General features: G+C 44.4%; 1 protein-coding gene across 2 annotated transcripts in view; it reads right to left on the reverse strand.

Moving 5' to 3' along the window:
* LOC122929471 (FSD1-like protein) overlaps positions 1–16,167 on the reverse strand; it is a 70,484-nt gene that overhangs the window by 39,991 nt on the left and 14,326 nt on the right. For both annotated transcript variants that reach the window (XM_044283062.1, XM_044283061.1), the window contains exons 2-4: positions 9,714–9,809; positions 6,488–6,619; positions 4,046–4,147 (exon numbers count right to left, since the gene is read on the reverse strand). In XM_044283062.1, coding sequence (XP_044138997.1) covers positions 4,046–4,147; positions 6,488–6,619; positions 9,714–9,809 — 330 coding nt within the window. The remainder of the gene's footprint in view (positions 1–4,045; positions 4,148–6,487; positions 6,620–9,713; positions 9,810–16,167) is intronic.

The following is a 16,167-nucleotide window of genomic DNA, read 5'->3' on the forward strand; positions in this document are numbered from 1 at the left end:
AGCAGAACAAAATAACCCCTCACACCCACATGCTGCACACAGGTAAGTGGTCATTATGCAAGCCAGTTCTTCAGAAAGACAACAAACAGCCATGTTAAACAAGTTGTTAGAAGTAGTTAATCATCAGGCATCAAAGGAAAGATAACATGACATAAAAAGTGTTTTTTTAATATTTTGAACTTGGGAAAAACAGAACTGGCATGTCGCTAGGAAAAGCCTTCAGATCGCTGGGGATGTAACTGCCAAGACCCACAGTGATCTAACCCATAGACTTATCCCTGCACAGTAGGTGGTTGACAGGAAAAATTAGTGGGCCCCCCTGCCATTTCGTTCAGGATGATCAATAAAATTCCATCATAACTATTATATCGACGGCCTGTACCTGCCGCCGTTTTGCTCTCTCTGGCAGGCATGAGAGCTGCTCTGCTCACCTAGCCCTTTACTCCCATGCTGCTGCGGACAGCCCCATCGGCCTTCTTCTCCTCTTTTCCAGTGGGCCCGGTCGTTGGAGCAGTCTGGCAGCGCTTCTCACTGCTCATACAGCTTGCCCGTGCACTCCCTTCTACTCCTACGAGGCCAGCGCGCCCACTTTAATCTTCCCCAGTCTATGGTGGGCTATGGGTCCTTAAGGTCTGTGGGAGGTTACCTGAGCAACAGGTTATAGTCTGCTAGTGTCCTACAAAAGGTATGTTGTTCTATGTTTGTCTGCCTATGTACTGACTTCTGCCTGTGTTCTGCATTTGACCTTCACTGCCTGACCTAACCTCTGACTGCTCTCCGTTCTGATCCAGATCTAACTGCCCCGACCTTGTATTGTTTATCAGATTGCAGAAACTCTGCCTGCCCTGACCTAGGCCTGTCCCCGACTACACGTTTGCCTGATATCTTGGTGTTACACACAGGTGTTTCATGACCCCTGTGGGTAAGCCATCACCAGAACTACTCCAAGAGGCAGCAGCAGCCGCCTGGTGGTTCCCCTGCAATACAGTCCAGATCCCCATATAAGGGTTAAAGGGTGAAAACCAGGGGAACCACTTACATAACGCCCTTAGGAATAGCCCCCAAGCCAAATCTGTTAAAGTGGCACAGCAGTTCCACATCCGCTTTATAACAGTAACTACTTTCCCAATTCTGCTTATTGACCATGGAAGCAGTTTACGTACACTGTCACCTGAGTGCTCTCACTGCACTACTTTCTGGTAACAAGACAACCCAGCAAAATTCTGAATTTTACTTTAGGAAGGCAAGCTTGCAACAAAATGCAATAAGAGCAAAGAAAAGTATTCCAAATTTACTGACATTTTATGTCCATTTTAGCTGTGGACTGTTATTCATTGCTGTTTAAAAGGTGACATTTTCCTTTCTGACTATCCTGGTGAAGGACAGAGTGAAATGATGTATGGGGACACTATGACAAGGTGTTCTTCTTTATATTTACCAGTTTCCTATGACTGGGAAGAAATGTGACAAGCATTGTAAACAATTCTTTGCACGTCTCTTGTGTTTGATTAGTGATGTCATCCCTACGCTCCACTGCTTCTCAATGCCGCCTGCTAAGCTATTCATTGTGCGCTTTACCGTCCATCTGTAGAACATTTAACAGCCAGCCATGTTTCAAATACTAGGCAGAAACTTGCCTGCATTTCTGTGATCTAAAGTTAACATTTCTAAAAAAAAATATTGTAAAAATTCCTCCCCCCCATAGTATTGCGCATTTGTCATAAAGTAATATTTTAAGATACAAGGTGGAAGAGATGAATTTCACATTTTTAGGAGTCTAAGAAGACCTTGCTAGCAGACCTTTTCCTCTTGTCAAACATCCCCAGAAGGCGTTAAAATGAAATATTTTCTATCTGTATTGCCTGGGAGCGCACTAGAGAAGATGCTGTGCAGGGTGAGTAATATATTGAAAATTGAGGCACCCGCTGCACATTTATATAGTCACCAAAAATACTGCTGTGGAGATTACTGGTAATATGAATATTATACCCTTCCCAGTAACTGATTCAAGGGAGTCTGTCACGAGGAAATCCAAAATATGGGATATTTTTCAAAACTGGTGTAAAGGGAAACTAAAACCAATCAGATTCAACCTTTTTATTTTGCAAAGGAGCTCTGAAAAATGAAAGGTGGGCTCCGATTGGTTGCTATGGACATCTAAGGCTGGGTTCACATCACATTTTTTAGCCTTCCGTCAGAAGTATACGCCAGGAGGACAGAAGGCTGTAACATGTCCCACTGTATAGGCATACCCCAGGGTTGTCTTCTCCTCTGCAATCAGCCTGCCTCAGGAGTTCCTTTGACCACTGTACTGTATGGGCAGTGATGTCAATGGATCACTCTGAAGGGTCTGTTTAACAGAGGCCAGTGACGGATGCCATACAGAGGCATCCGTCACCCATAGGCTATTATAGCCTCCATTAAAATGATCCTTTTGTTTACAGGACACTGCAGGATGGAAAAGGGCAATCTACTACGTCCACCAGCTAGACGGAGGGCAAAAGGATGCTCTTTTCTCCTCCATCTTTCTAATGAAGCCCTATGAACACGTTTAGCGTGTACATCTGGAGGTTTCCTGACATACCAGCTAAATGTACAGTATAAACTTGTGATGTGAACCCACCCTAAGCCAGTTGTCCGTTACACTACTTTCCATAAATCTCCCCGAATGTTGTAGAGATAGCTCAGTGGAATCTAATGATACCTTTCTAGAGAAAAAATACAGTAAATACATATTCAAATGAGCAGTTAAGTGCACTGAGGATGAACACCAGGCCACTCTGTGCACCCTTGCTCCTCCTGTTTCCTCTGCCAGTCCCTTCCTCTCCCTATCAGTGAAAAAGGAGAGTGAGGAACCAGGAGGAGCCTCCAGGTGCCTCCATCCTCTGCACGTTTTCTCAGCCATTCAGCAGAGCCAACAGGGGTGACATGATACAACTTCCAGCAGGGATAGCTCCTTTGGAATATGAAGTGCCTTGTTTCCAAAATGTTTAGCAGTAAAATTCCTATTTGTTTCTGAATCTAGTATTTGAAAAGGTCATTTTGTGGGTGCAATTAGTTTTGCTTTGAAAAGGCATCATTCAGATACCATCATCAAGAGAAGCCATAATGTTATTTTATCACCCTGAAACATTACCATGTCAGTCTTTCAAAATATCATTAATAGCATTATACGTTTTTAAAATTCTACCTGCTCTACAATAATGAGAAAGAGTCGATGGGCGTTCACACTGTATGATGTCTGGTGTCCACCCAGCCCCTCCAGTCATCGCCCAAGCCACACATGCGCAGTGCATCGATGTTTACTGTGATACAGCTTTTCACAGTACACCTTGCTCCTCTGAACATGCTGGAGGAGTATAAGGCAATTCCGGAGATTTGGAGAAGCCCGGTGCTGATTATCTATGGTGAATTTGTGGATGTCAAACAAGAGTGGCAGTGTTGGACACCTGCCATATAGTGTAACCACCCACTTGACTTTTCACAAGTCGTGAACATACAGCATTTTAAGAACTGATTTTAGCACTTTTGATAAGCAAGTCTGATAAGACTGTCAGGTCCTCTCTTGGCATGGCAGTGGTTTAGAGTGGTAAAATGACTTGGCAGTTACTAAACTGGCATGACTTTCTTTAGGCTTAGGGCTACACAACGACTTTGGCCGCAACACACGTTGCACTCCACTGTAATCTTTGGTCGGGCGGTCTGTATTGCGACTAATGAACATAAATGGGGTTGTGTTGTGACCGATAAGTTAAAAAGCATTAACTAACATATGGAAATGTCTAAATATCAAAGCGAGCAGGGATTTTTTTTTATTACGTACAGTGTGGTTGGGTTCTTAGATTAAGCACAGAGTAGTGCCACAGTTATATTGATTGTAGTGAAAGACCAGTGACAGTTGCCTGGCTGTCTTGTTGTGCCCCTGAATACACTCAAGCATAGGTTGTTCATGCTCCTATGAGTAGCATCACCTAAGACTAAATGTAAAGACTGTGTGAAGAAATATGTCTTTTAGGTTTCTTTTCAAAGTCACACATTTCATTACCTTGGTAAATTCCTCAGGCTCCTTTATGTCCATAGACCGTGAAGCAAATTCTAATAGCTCCTCAGAGCTTTCCAGGGCATTTGTACATTGGGACAGCTGATTCTAGAAGAGTATGGAGATAGAAGAGGCAATATAAGTGTGAGATTTGAGGTACATTATATCATTGAGAAACAAAAACACTAACACTTAAAGTCTGGTATGTTATTTACTCAAAATGCTCAGATCTTCAGCCCTGTCTTGTCCAAAATAAAATAGAACAATTCTGATTTCGAGCCATCATCTCACACTAAAACTAGATCCATCACTTAGAAAGACAATTTACCTATCATGTTTTTGGATAGTCTGAGAAAACCAGGAACCCACAGAAACATTTAGAGAACATCCAAACTCCTTGCAGATGTTGCCCTTGCCTTGGTTGGGTTCACTCTCAGGATCCTCAAATTTTATTATCCATGTGCTGACATTTTGGAACCTAGGTTTGATGGCAGCAGCATCATGGGGGAGATTTATCAAGACAGGTGCTTTCTGCACTGATCTTGATATCACCTTCACGCCTCATCATAAATTGGGCACATCCTCTGGCAGTCCGTGCGCCTGAACAGAAATCTATGACAGCTCAGAGCTGCCATACATTTCTGGCTTAATTTGCAGCAGAAAACTGGCATAAATGAAAGTAAATTTGGCTCTGCTGTTGGCAGGGCTTTTTTTCTGGCGGAACGCACCAGAACGGCGTTCAGCCACCTTTTGACATCGCAGCCTGCCATGCTCCAGCATCGCAGGCTGCGATGTATCAGCGGGGAGGCACTGGGAGGAGGAGCTGGGGGCCGGTGCGTTCACTGTGCTCCGGCCCCGCTGCTCCAGTAGTTATAAAATGTGTAATTCAATTAAGGCTACTTTCACATTAGCGTTCGGGGCTCCGCTTGTGAGTTCCGTTTGAAGGCTCTCACAAGCGGCCCCGAACGCATCCGTCCAGCCCTAACGCATTCTGAGTGGATGCGGATCCGTTCAGAATGCACCAGTCTGGCAGCGTTTATCCTCCGCTCCGCTCAGCAGGCGGACCCCCCGAACGCTGCTTGCAGCGTTCGGGTGTCCGCCTGGCCGTGCGGAGGCAAACGGATCCGTCCAGACTTACAATGTAAGTCAATGGGGACGGATCCGTTTGAAGTTGACACAATATGGCTCAATTTCAAACGGATCCGTCCCCTATTGACTTTCAATGTAAAGTCTGGACGGATCCGTCTGAGCTACTTTCACACTTAGAATTTTTTCTAAAATATAATGCAGACGGATACGTTCTGAACGGATCCCATCGTCTGCATTATATGAGCGGATCCGTCTGGGCAGACCCCAGACGGATCCGCTCTGAACGCAAGTGTGAAAGTAGCCTAATAATGATTCATGCTGCCCCCTCTGTAGTATAACATTCAATATATCCTACTCACAGGGCTACTGTTATATCGTAATGCAGGCCGGCCGGGCAGACGAGCGGCAGCGTGACTGACTGACGTCACGTGCCTGCCCGGCCTACTTTATGAATGAAGCAGGCGGCGCAGGCACGTGACGTCAGTCAGTCACGCTGCCGCTCTTCTGCCCGGCCGGGGGGCAGCATGAATCATTATTAATTGAATTACACATTTTATAACTGTACTGGAGCGGCAATGGGGGGGTCTGTGGATGACACTGTTAAGGGGGGGGGTCTGTGGATGGCACTGTTATGGGGTGGGGGGGTCTGTGGATGGCACTGTTAAGGGGGGGTCTGTGGATGGCACTGTCATAGGATGGGGGGGGTCTGTGGATGGCACTGTTATAGGATGGGGGATCTGTGGATGCCATCCACAGATCCCCCATAACAGTGCCATCCACAGATCCTCCACCCCATAACAGTGCCATCCCCAGATCCCCCATTAACAGTGCTATCCCCATCTGGGGGGTTTCTTTGCTAGGCTGGACTTTTATAGCCCCCCCAAAATTTTACTTGCATCCCTGTTCTCTAAAGGAGCGGTTTTAGGGGGCAGTCCTAGGGGTGGGTAGGGGCGTGGCCAGGGGAGGGGGGGGGGGGAACGCTACCTTCTTGCCCGCTGTTGGAAAAGTGGCGAGGGCAACATAAATAAGGGGCACTTGTGATTTGTTTTTTTGTTTTTCAAAAAGTCGCAAACACACACTTTGTGAATTCTTAAAGCCACTTTTCTGGTGCAAGGGAGATGATAAATCTCCTGCTATGTGTTGTTGGGCAAGCATAATTTACATTTATCACTAGCTCCAAAGTGATTTTTGTGCAATAAAGGCTGGACAATAATGGGTAGTCATCAGAAACTAACAAATTACAACAATTATGTCTATGTGTAATCAGGGCTTAACGGTGACTACATCAACTTTCTTCTCATGTATGTATATATGTGTGATTCACAGAGGACATAAAGGTCACATAAAGCAGACTCTCACCTGTAACTCCTGGGTTTTGTGGGCCTGTTCTTGCTTTATATTGTTAGTCATGCTCTCCTTCATCTCATCCAGCACTGAGTAAAGGCTATCAAACTCTTCATCTAAGTCTGACAGAACTTTGGTAGAGTTCGCCTTAAAAACAAAACCAACACAGATATGGCTACTTTCACACTAGCGTTAATATTTTCCAGTATTGAGATCCGTCATAGGGTTTCAATACCGGGAATAAAAAGGCTTCCGTTTTGTCCCCATTTATTGTCAGTGGGGACAAAACGTGACTGAACAGAAGGGAATGCTCCAAAATGCATTCTGTTCTGTTCTCATACCGGAGAGCATACTGCAGCATGCTACAGTTTGCTTTCCGTCCTGGGATGCGGAGCAAGAAGAATCCGCCATGAACCACAATGCAAGTCAATGGGGACGGATCCGTTTTCTCTGACACAATAGAAAACGGATATGTCATACATTGACTTTCAATGGAGTTCATGACGGATCCGTCTTAGGTATGTTAAAGATAATACAACCGGATCCGTTCATAACGGGTGCAGATGGTTGTATTGTCAGTAACTGAAGCGCTTTTTACTAAACCCTGCCGGATCCAGCAAAAACGCTAGTCTGAAAATAGCCTATCACCAAGCACTTTTTTATAGATTCATTTAATTAAGTCCTTTAAGATTAATAAAATACGATGCACATGCACAGGCTCAATGTATACTAGCACTGGCGAGTTTGTTCTTCTTCCCAATTTTAACTAAACCTTCTGATTTGCTGGAGGGCATTAAAGGGGTTCTACAGTTTGTTTTAACTGATGATCTATCCTCTGGATAGATCATCAGCATCTGATCGGCGGGGGTCCAACACCCGGGACCCCCGCCGATCAGCTGTTTGAGAAGGCAGCGGCGCTCCAGCAGTGCCGTGGCCTTTTCACTGTTTACCGCAGGCCCAGTGGTGTCACGACTGGTATCAACTGGCCTGGGCGCGGCTAAGCTCTGTTCACCGGTCAGATGCTGATGATCTATCCAGAGGCTAGATCATCAGTTAAAACAAACTGCAGAACCCCTTTAATTTAAGCACCAGGCAACCATTTTCCCCCTGTTATATTTCACAGATGCCCATTCTACATAAACATTCCTTTGGGAATTGCTCAAGAAGTCAATTACAATAGCAGAAGGCACCCGGCTCTCTGATCTGGTTAACAGTGCCAGACGATGGCTTGTGCAATGGCCTTTGTCAACCCATTAGTCATCACCATATAAATAGCTGTCTGACGCCTATTAGCCAAATAGGACACCAGATGCAATGTTCCTATTGACTTCAAATACGACAAGTAGAAATGAATGTAGGATGTCTAAAAGGAAAGCTGACCGGGCATTTAGAGGAAATTACAGTTGAAAATTAGTGGCATCTGGCAATGCTGTATCTACTAGAACTTACGACATGCAAATCACCAGAAATGGACTTCAGGGTACTGAAGTCCGAGGATAATATGGGTACATTCACAAATAGCAGTTAAAAACAGTTAAAGGCCTCATGCACACGACCGTATGCAATTTGCGGTCCGCAAAAAATACGGATGACATCTGCGTGCATTCCGTATTTTCCTGAACGGAACAGCTGGCCCCTAATAGAACAGTACTATCCTTGTCCGTAATGCAGACAATAGGAGGAAAGGAAATATGGAAACGCAATGCACACAGAGTACCTTCAGGTTTTTTTTGCGGACCCTTTGAAATGAATAGTTCCGTATACGGTCCGCAAAAAAAAAAAAAAAAAAGGAACTACGGAACAGACACGGAATAAAAATACGTTTGTGTGCATGAGGCCTTACTGTCAGTTTTTCACGGCTCTATTTTCACTGAAAAAAAGTTTATAAAAAAAAGTCCTCTTTCCACTGTCCTGTTTTTGATGGCCGTTATTCATGGCCCCTTTAAAAAAACTTCCATGTGTATAGAACCATGAACTGAAAGCAGAACAGTTTTTCATTGTCGTGTGAATTAGGGATGAGCGAATTTCATATTTTGAAATTCGAGTTCAGGTTATAGTATAATCTGAATTGCGTTATGAATTCCGCTACCACGGACCATAACGCAATTCCATGACGGAATGCCTTTAGAGGCATTCCGTTATTTATTCCGTCATAATAGAAGTCTATGGGCTGCAAAACGGATCCCTATGCAGGTGAGAACTCCTGCATAACGGAAACTGGACGGATCCGTTATTAAGCCCATAGACTTCCATTATGACGGAATGCCTCTAAAGGCATTCCGTTATGCATTCCGGCATGGAATTGCGTTATGATCCCTGGTAACGGAATCCATAACGCAATTCAGATTATACCACAACCCGAACTTGAATTTAAAAATATGAAATTCGCTCATCACTAGTGTGAATGTAACCTAAAACTTTCACCTCTTTGTCAATGAATTGCTCCAAAGACATACCGATAGGAAATGTAGATTGTGAGCCCCATTGGGGACAGTTGGATGCTAATGTCTGTAAAGCGCTGCGGAATATAGTAGCGCTATATAAGTGCATAACATAAATAAATAAAAATAATAATATTTACTACTACAACAGTTGTTACCGCACTGTGCCCATGTCCTTCTGAACATGTGACTTCAGATTTTGTGTTATACCATGCCAAGTAGGCTCGAAAGCTTGCTATTTTATTATCTATTCGGTGAGCCATTAAAAGGTAACACATAAAACACTCATTCTTTTACAGTGAATGGACCTGCAGAACTTAAACGGGTTGTGTCCCTTCAGCAAGTAGCATTTATCATGTAGAAAAAGTTAATACAAGGCACTTACTAATGTATTGTGATTGTCCAGATTGCCTCCTTTGCTGGATTCATTTTTCCATCACATTATACACTGCTCGTATCCATGGTTACGACCACCCTGCAATCCATCAGTGGTGGCCGTTGTGCACACTATAGGAAAAAATGCCAGCCTCTCTGGTGGCCGGGACCGTGGGTGATCACATAGACTGCTGCTTTTTCCTATAGTGTGAAAGCACGACCACTGCAGGATTGCAGGGTGGTCGTAACCATGGATACGAGCAGTGTATATTGTGATGGAAAAATGAATCCTGCCAGGCAATATGGACAATCACAAAACATTAGTAAGTGCCTTGTATTAACTTTCTCTATGTAATAAATGCTGTTTGCTGAAGTGAGACAACCCCTTTAAGGATATTACTACCGTTCTGCGATTTGACACTCACCTGCACACCTTTAAGGACATGACTTAATGTGTCAATAAAGTTCTGTATTTCATCATTTTTATTTGCAAGTGTAGTAATGATCCTCTGCAAAGCTTCCTACAGACAAAAGAAATGTGAATTAGTATTAGAAATGTAATACAGGTAATAATTTCTGTTAAGGGGGTTCACGCTGCCCGATGCTCGGGACGATTATTGTGAATGAACGTTCTCACTAACACTCATTCCCGATAATCGTCCTTTCTAAAAGTGCCGCAGGTCAGATAATTTAGCTGCTGCAAAAATAATTGTGTCACCCAATGAATGCGCGTTCTGCCGCTTCTTCAGGTTAAACGATCGTTAAGGCTCCATTCACACGTCCGTGATGTGTTGCGGACCCGCAACACACCAGCCCGGCACCCCCATAGAAATGCCTATTCTTGTCCGCAAGCTGCGGACAAGAATAGGACATGTTCTATCTTTTGCGGAGCTGTGGACCCGAAGATCGGGGACGCGCTCCGCAATTGCGGATGCAGACAGCACACTGTGTGCTGTCCGCATCCATTCCGTCCCCATAGAGAATGAATGGGTTCGTACCCGTTCCGCAAAATTGCGGAATGGATGCGGACGTGTGAATGGAGCCTTATGCAGACGGCTAAATAATCATTTCAGGGCAGCAGATTTTGCTGTCTAAACTCCCCAGAAACAGTGTAGGTGATCGCTGCATGTACATACAGATCTTCACCTCCGTAACAAACAGGCAATTGTCGGGAAGGTACGGTTCTTTCCCACCAAGTATGTTCTCAGTTGCTGAATGTAAGGGCTCATGCTCACAACCGTATGTATTTTGTGGTTCGCAAAACACAGATCCGCCAAAAATACGGATGACGTCCGTGTAAATTCTGTATTTTGCGGATCGGAACAGCTGGCCCCTAATAGAACAGTTCTATCCTTGTCCGTAATGCGGACAATAATAGGACACATTCTATTTTTTGCAGAACGGACATACGGAAACGGAATACACATGCAGTAACTTCAGTTTTTTTGCGGACCTATTGAAATGAATAGTTCCGCATACGTTCCGCAAAAAAAACTGAACGGACATAGAAAGAAAATGTGTTTGTGTGCATTAGCCCCAAATGCAGCATTAGTATCTCCATGGAAAAGAGGAAAGGGGCTATACACACTTATGGACGGTACCTATAGTGAATGCTTCTATTGAGGGATGTAACAGTCTGAGATTCTAGCGTGAAATCACAGATTACAGAGCAAATCTTATTATTCTGCCATATAAGCGATAATCCCTCCTAGGACAGTTTAATCTACAAACCATGCTGGTGCCAGAAGAGCCCTTACTGTGAAGCTGCACGTCAGCTAAGGACTTACCTAATGAGCAATTTATTTAATAGAAGTTATTAGCAATATTGAAGTAGGCCTCCACAAGCATAGAACTGGTTAAAGGGAGGGAAAAGATGACAACAGCACTGGAACACGTATGTTAATTCCTCCCTTAAAACAAATGTTTTCATAAGAAACATGTTTGATTTGGTGGATATGCACAGCAGCAGATGGTGGTAAACTGCGATCTTCAGCACACTACCAGGATACACTTAGAAAGAAGCCAGGAGCCAGTACATTAATAATACAGGAGCCAGCATGATCATTTAGGAAGCCTAGGAGACTATACAGTTACTGACCTCATTGTAATATTTGTTAGCAGCACTAACTCCCTGGTTGGATACCTTTCAAGACATCATTTCACCAATAGTATGTGCTAATTCTTGCTTATACCTGGTTTTTCATAGTAAATTATTCAATCCGGTAATCGGGCCAAAGGTCAGGGCAGGCACAACAGGGTGAATCCGAGAGTCAGACAGGGGTCAGATCACACAGCAAAGGTTTAAAGTCCGATAAGATTGTAGTACAGCACACGGGAGATCAGAATGTAGCATAGCGCAGTTTCACAGGGAACTAGCAAGCTATAAACACTATTGCTCAGGCACCTTCCCATAGGGAGGTCAGCCATAAGCTGGGACAGATTTAGGCGTTCTTGCCCTGGCCCTTTAAGAGTCAGAGAGAGTGCACCCGCTCTATGGGCAACAAGAGTCACAGCAGAAGAGAAATCTGCAGCCAGAATGGAGTGGCCGAGCAGCGCTACTCTAGTGGCCATTCCCACCGGGAAGAAGTTGGGAAGAGTCGATGGAAACATACCACAAGAAGACGAGAGCAGGGGATGGAGTGAATGTTCCGGCAGCGGAATAGGCAGGCATAGACTGTCGGTATTATAGCAACCACTAAGGTGGGGCTCAAATACAGTATTTGTATTCTCCGGAGCAGGACGCAACAGAAGTATGTGTAGTGCATGCAGCGTTTTCTGTCCAGTGTCAGAACTAATGTGCTGGATGCTATGAATGATCCCACAGAAGACTGTGGGATCAGTTCTGCCATCAGTCTGCTTCCAGTGTTTCTGTACCGTCCACGCTGTAGAGAAGTGGATGGCCATGTATATGTGAACTCAGGATGAACATCTCCAATCACTGTAGGTAATTTCATTCCTGCATCAGGCACCAGGCTTCTTCATTCCTGGTGTACCTCCATCTAGGGTTAGTTCACACATGCCCGTTAATTAATGTTGATTCTGTCTTCCAAAACTGCATGTAGAAACCTGACTGTGTGGCCGTACCCTAAGATCAGTACCCTATCAAATGACATGTGTGTAATCCTTGTGCAAATCTGCTGCACACCCATAGCACATCCACAGCAACACTGCCCCTGGGTTCTCCTCTGGTTATGTTGCAGTATTCATCCATTGACTTCTATAGGGAATAGTGTAACCATAACTAATCCAGCCTAATGGCTTATGAACTAATGTAGTTCTGTGCACTAGGCACTCTGTATGCGACTGTACGGTGCCTATGTGATATGTAATAAGACGTTTTACTGTACACTTACATATATAGAATCCATCAGAAAGAACCTGTATGGTCAAATATGGGCCTCAGTGTGAAATGCTAATAACACTCCCTATTTTAGTGCAATGCCCTCACTTTAGGTGCTGCCAAATTCAGGAGTGGATCATAACAGGAGAGAAAGCATAAAAGATAGATAATACTTCTCTTTTCTTTAACCCACTCATGGTTTTAGCTTCAAAAACAGCATCAGAAAACAAGTATTTCAATAGGAAATCTGTAAGTTAAACATACTGTATTTGTTTTTTCCCCACTTGCAGTTTTAAAAATTGTACCACAGAATAAAAGGAAGTGTCCTGACCATTTTGGACACAGAATCCATATCCATTTCCACTGATAATGTGCAGGAATGAAAATCCTTGCCGAAACACTGAAACCATGTAAAAAACGCATCCGAAAAAAATTGCATGCAAAAAAAGTGATGCAGATTCCACATCAGGTTTTTTCTCTCTCTGAAAATACTCTGTGTGAACATACCCGTAGGCCTCATGCACACGACTGTAGCAAGTCTGTGGCCGTATTGCAGCCCGCAGACAGCAAGTCTGCACCCCGTATCACAGATGTAGACTCATTCACTTGAATGGGTCTGCAATCCGGGAGATACAGTGCGGTGCAGAACGGAGGCACGAATCGGAAGCCCATAGAAGCATTACGGAGTGCTCCCATGGTGTTTCTGTCCGTGCATCCGCACTGCAAAAGAGTTGTGCATTCCAGTGCGGACTGTCAGATGCGGATCGCGGACCCCATTCAAGTGAATGGGTCCAAGTGTGCAGACAGCGGGCACACGGTCGAGCCAGTGCATTGCGGCCCACAGCACAGGCATTGCCGGCACATGGCCCTTAATACTGTAGCGTTTCAGAGCAAAACATTGCTGCTAGAAAGCAGGGAACCTATGGTAATTTCATGTTGCCTGTCATTCGGACGGCATGAATCTGCGGGTGGGTTCACTCTAAATACACCTGAATGTATGAGATCAAAGCAGGGAGAATACTATGTAAACGTGTCCCTATATCACTGTTACCTCCTGGACCAGTCATGTTTTATAAATTACCGCTGTTCTTTCTATTTGGACAATACAGTAATAACTGGGGCTGAATTAACATTACAGATGAGAGCACTATATGGCAGCTCACTGCTCTGTATTCAGACTGCTCACCAGCAATGTACCCCTGCAGATCAATCCTACTGAATATATAAAGGCTTGCCAGTCTATACATAGCACTGATAAAGGGGAAGTGGGCAGCGCTGTGCAGGTAGGTGGGTTTGTGCGCTTGACCTTACTTGCTAATTCCTCTCCGTGCATTATGTACACATGGATTCCATCCATAATCGGCATGCTCTCTAGGATAAGTAAATGCACAGAGGGCTTCTGGACAGTTTCTGGTTTCCCTGCATCACAAATAAACCACTTGGCTCCAACGTTACAGCAGCTCCTCTATAAATAACCAAGTCCAGTGCACTCAGGTCTGTCCGTGTGCCATGTCTTTTATAGGCAGCGCTATTAGGTCAAGTCTATCCCATAGGTTGCTTGTGTATCGTAACCAGGCTCCTACAACGTTAGGGTTAGGCTTCATGCATACAGCATGTGCAGATTTTGGTTCGAAAACCACAGATCCGTAAAATATGGATACCTTCCATGTGCATTCTGCATTTTTCTTAGTAGGAAGAGCTATTCTCCTCCACAATACAGACAAGGATAGGACATGTTCTACAACTTGTGGAGCGGCTATATGGATACACAAAAATAGGTGTGAGCATGGCCCCACGGAAATGAATGGGTCAATGTGGTATCTCCAAAATTTCACACAGATGAAAAATACAGTTGTGTACATGAAGCCTGAATCACGTATCAGTGAGTGACGGATGTGTGCTATGTTCTCCACGGAATTTTATGGGTATATTCAGACTTCCGAGCAAAGCTTGCACTACCAAAACTTGGACCAAGCACACTCATAAGTTTACTTTCACACTAGCGTTTTTCTTTTCCGGTATTGAGTTCTGTCCTAGGGGCTCTATACTGGAAAAAGACTGATCAGTTTTATCGTAATGCATTCTGAATGGAGAGTAATCCGTTCAGGATGCATCAGTTCCGTCCCTTTTACGCTTTTTGGCTGGAGAAAATACTGCAGCATGCTGCAGATTTCTCTATGGCCAAAAATCCTGAACACTTGCTGGAATTCCGGATCCGGCATTCATTTCCATTGAAATGCATTAATGCCAAATCCGGCCCCAAGTGTTCCGGCAAAACGGATCCAGTTTTGCGGTCTGCGCATGCGTAGACCTTTAAAAATGAGAACAAAATAAATACCGGATCCGTTTTTCCGGATAACAACTGGAAAGAGGGATCCAGTATTGCAATGCATTAAGACGGATCCGCATCCGGATCCGTCTCACAAATGCATCAGTTTGCGTCCAGATTGCCGGTGAGGGTAACTGCCTGCCGAAATCCTCTGCCGCAAGTGTGAAAGTACCATAAGGCTATAGGTCTGTGTTTATTCTGTTTTCATGGACCACTGCTAGAAGACGTTCTGCAAGTCCCCTTATCGACCTAGCAGTGCACATGAAAAACAGATGGCACATGGAGGGCAAAATACAGACACACGTACGGAAAACGGACTGTTTTTTCAAAGACAGAAAACAGACATAAATGTGTTAATAAGGCCTAAAGGGCCCTTTACATGGGCCAAGAATCCGCCAGATTTCTAACGAGCGTTCATAGGAACACTCATTAGCAATTATCTTGCGGTGTAAAGGTGCCACCAAGTACCAGATGAACGAGCGAATTGTCAATTGTCGTTTGCCAGCAGTAGATTGTGGAAGTAGGGTTGGCAGCACTGACCAGACCAGGATGAGGATGGCTTTTTAAAAAAAAATTAACCCTTTGTGACCATTGTTTTAAACAGCATTATTCAGAAAACCCCTTTTAGCATATTGTGTAGACACTCTTATGCCACCTACTTGGGAGTGCAGGCAGCTGTACATAGCGCCATAAACGTATGTTCAAAGGGTACTTTGCTATCATTAACTGGTGACAGATTCCCTTTTAGTGTGTCCTAATGGAATGAAAAAAAACCTACAGGAATTTTCTGGGTCTTTTATATTTATCACCTATCTTCCGTATAGGTCATCAAAACCTGATCGGTGGGGGGCTGACTCTTGGCACTCCCACTGGTCAGCTGCTTACCAAGCACAGCGCCACTTCAATGGGACTATGCTGTTCTTAGGCCATGTGACAAATGAACGTGACGTCAAAGTCCTAGTAAGAGGCCTTTTTAAGGCTAGGTCTACACAACGACATTAGTCGCGCGATAGGGCGCAACATTTGTCGTGCGACATTTTGTTGCACCAATGTCACGCGTCAATTTTTAGAATGGCAGTCTATGGTGTCGCACTGCAACATGCGACACGCTGCGACTGCGATGCAAAAGTCGCAGAAAAATCCATCTCAAATAGATTTTCTGCGACTGTTGCGTCGCAGTCGCAACATGTTGCATGTTGCAGTGCGACAC

The sequence above is a fragment of the Bufo gargarizans genome, chromosome 2, assembly GCF_014858855.1.
Source record: "Bufo gargarizans isolate SCDJY-AF-19 chromosome 2, ASM1485885v1, whole genome shotgun sequence".
In the NCBI taxonomy this organism is placed as follows: domain Eukaryota; kingdom Metazoa; phylum Chordata; class Amphibia; order Anura; family Bufonidae; genus Bufo; species Bufo gargarizans.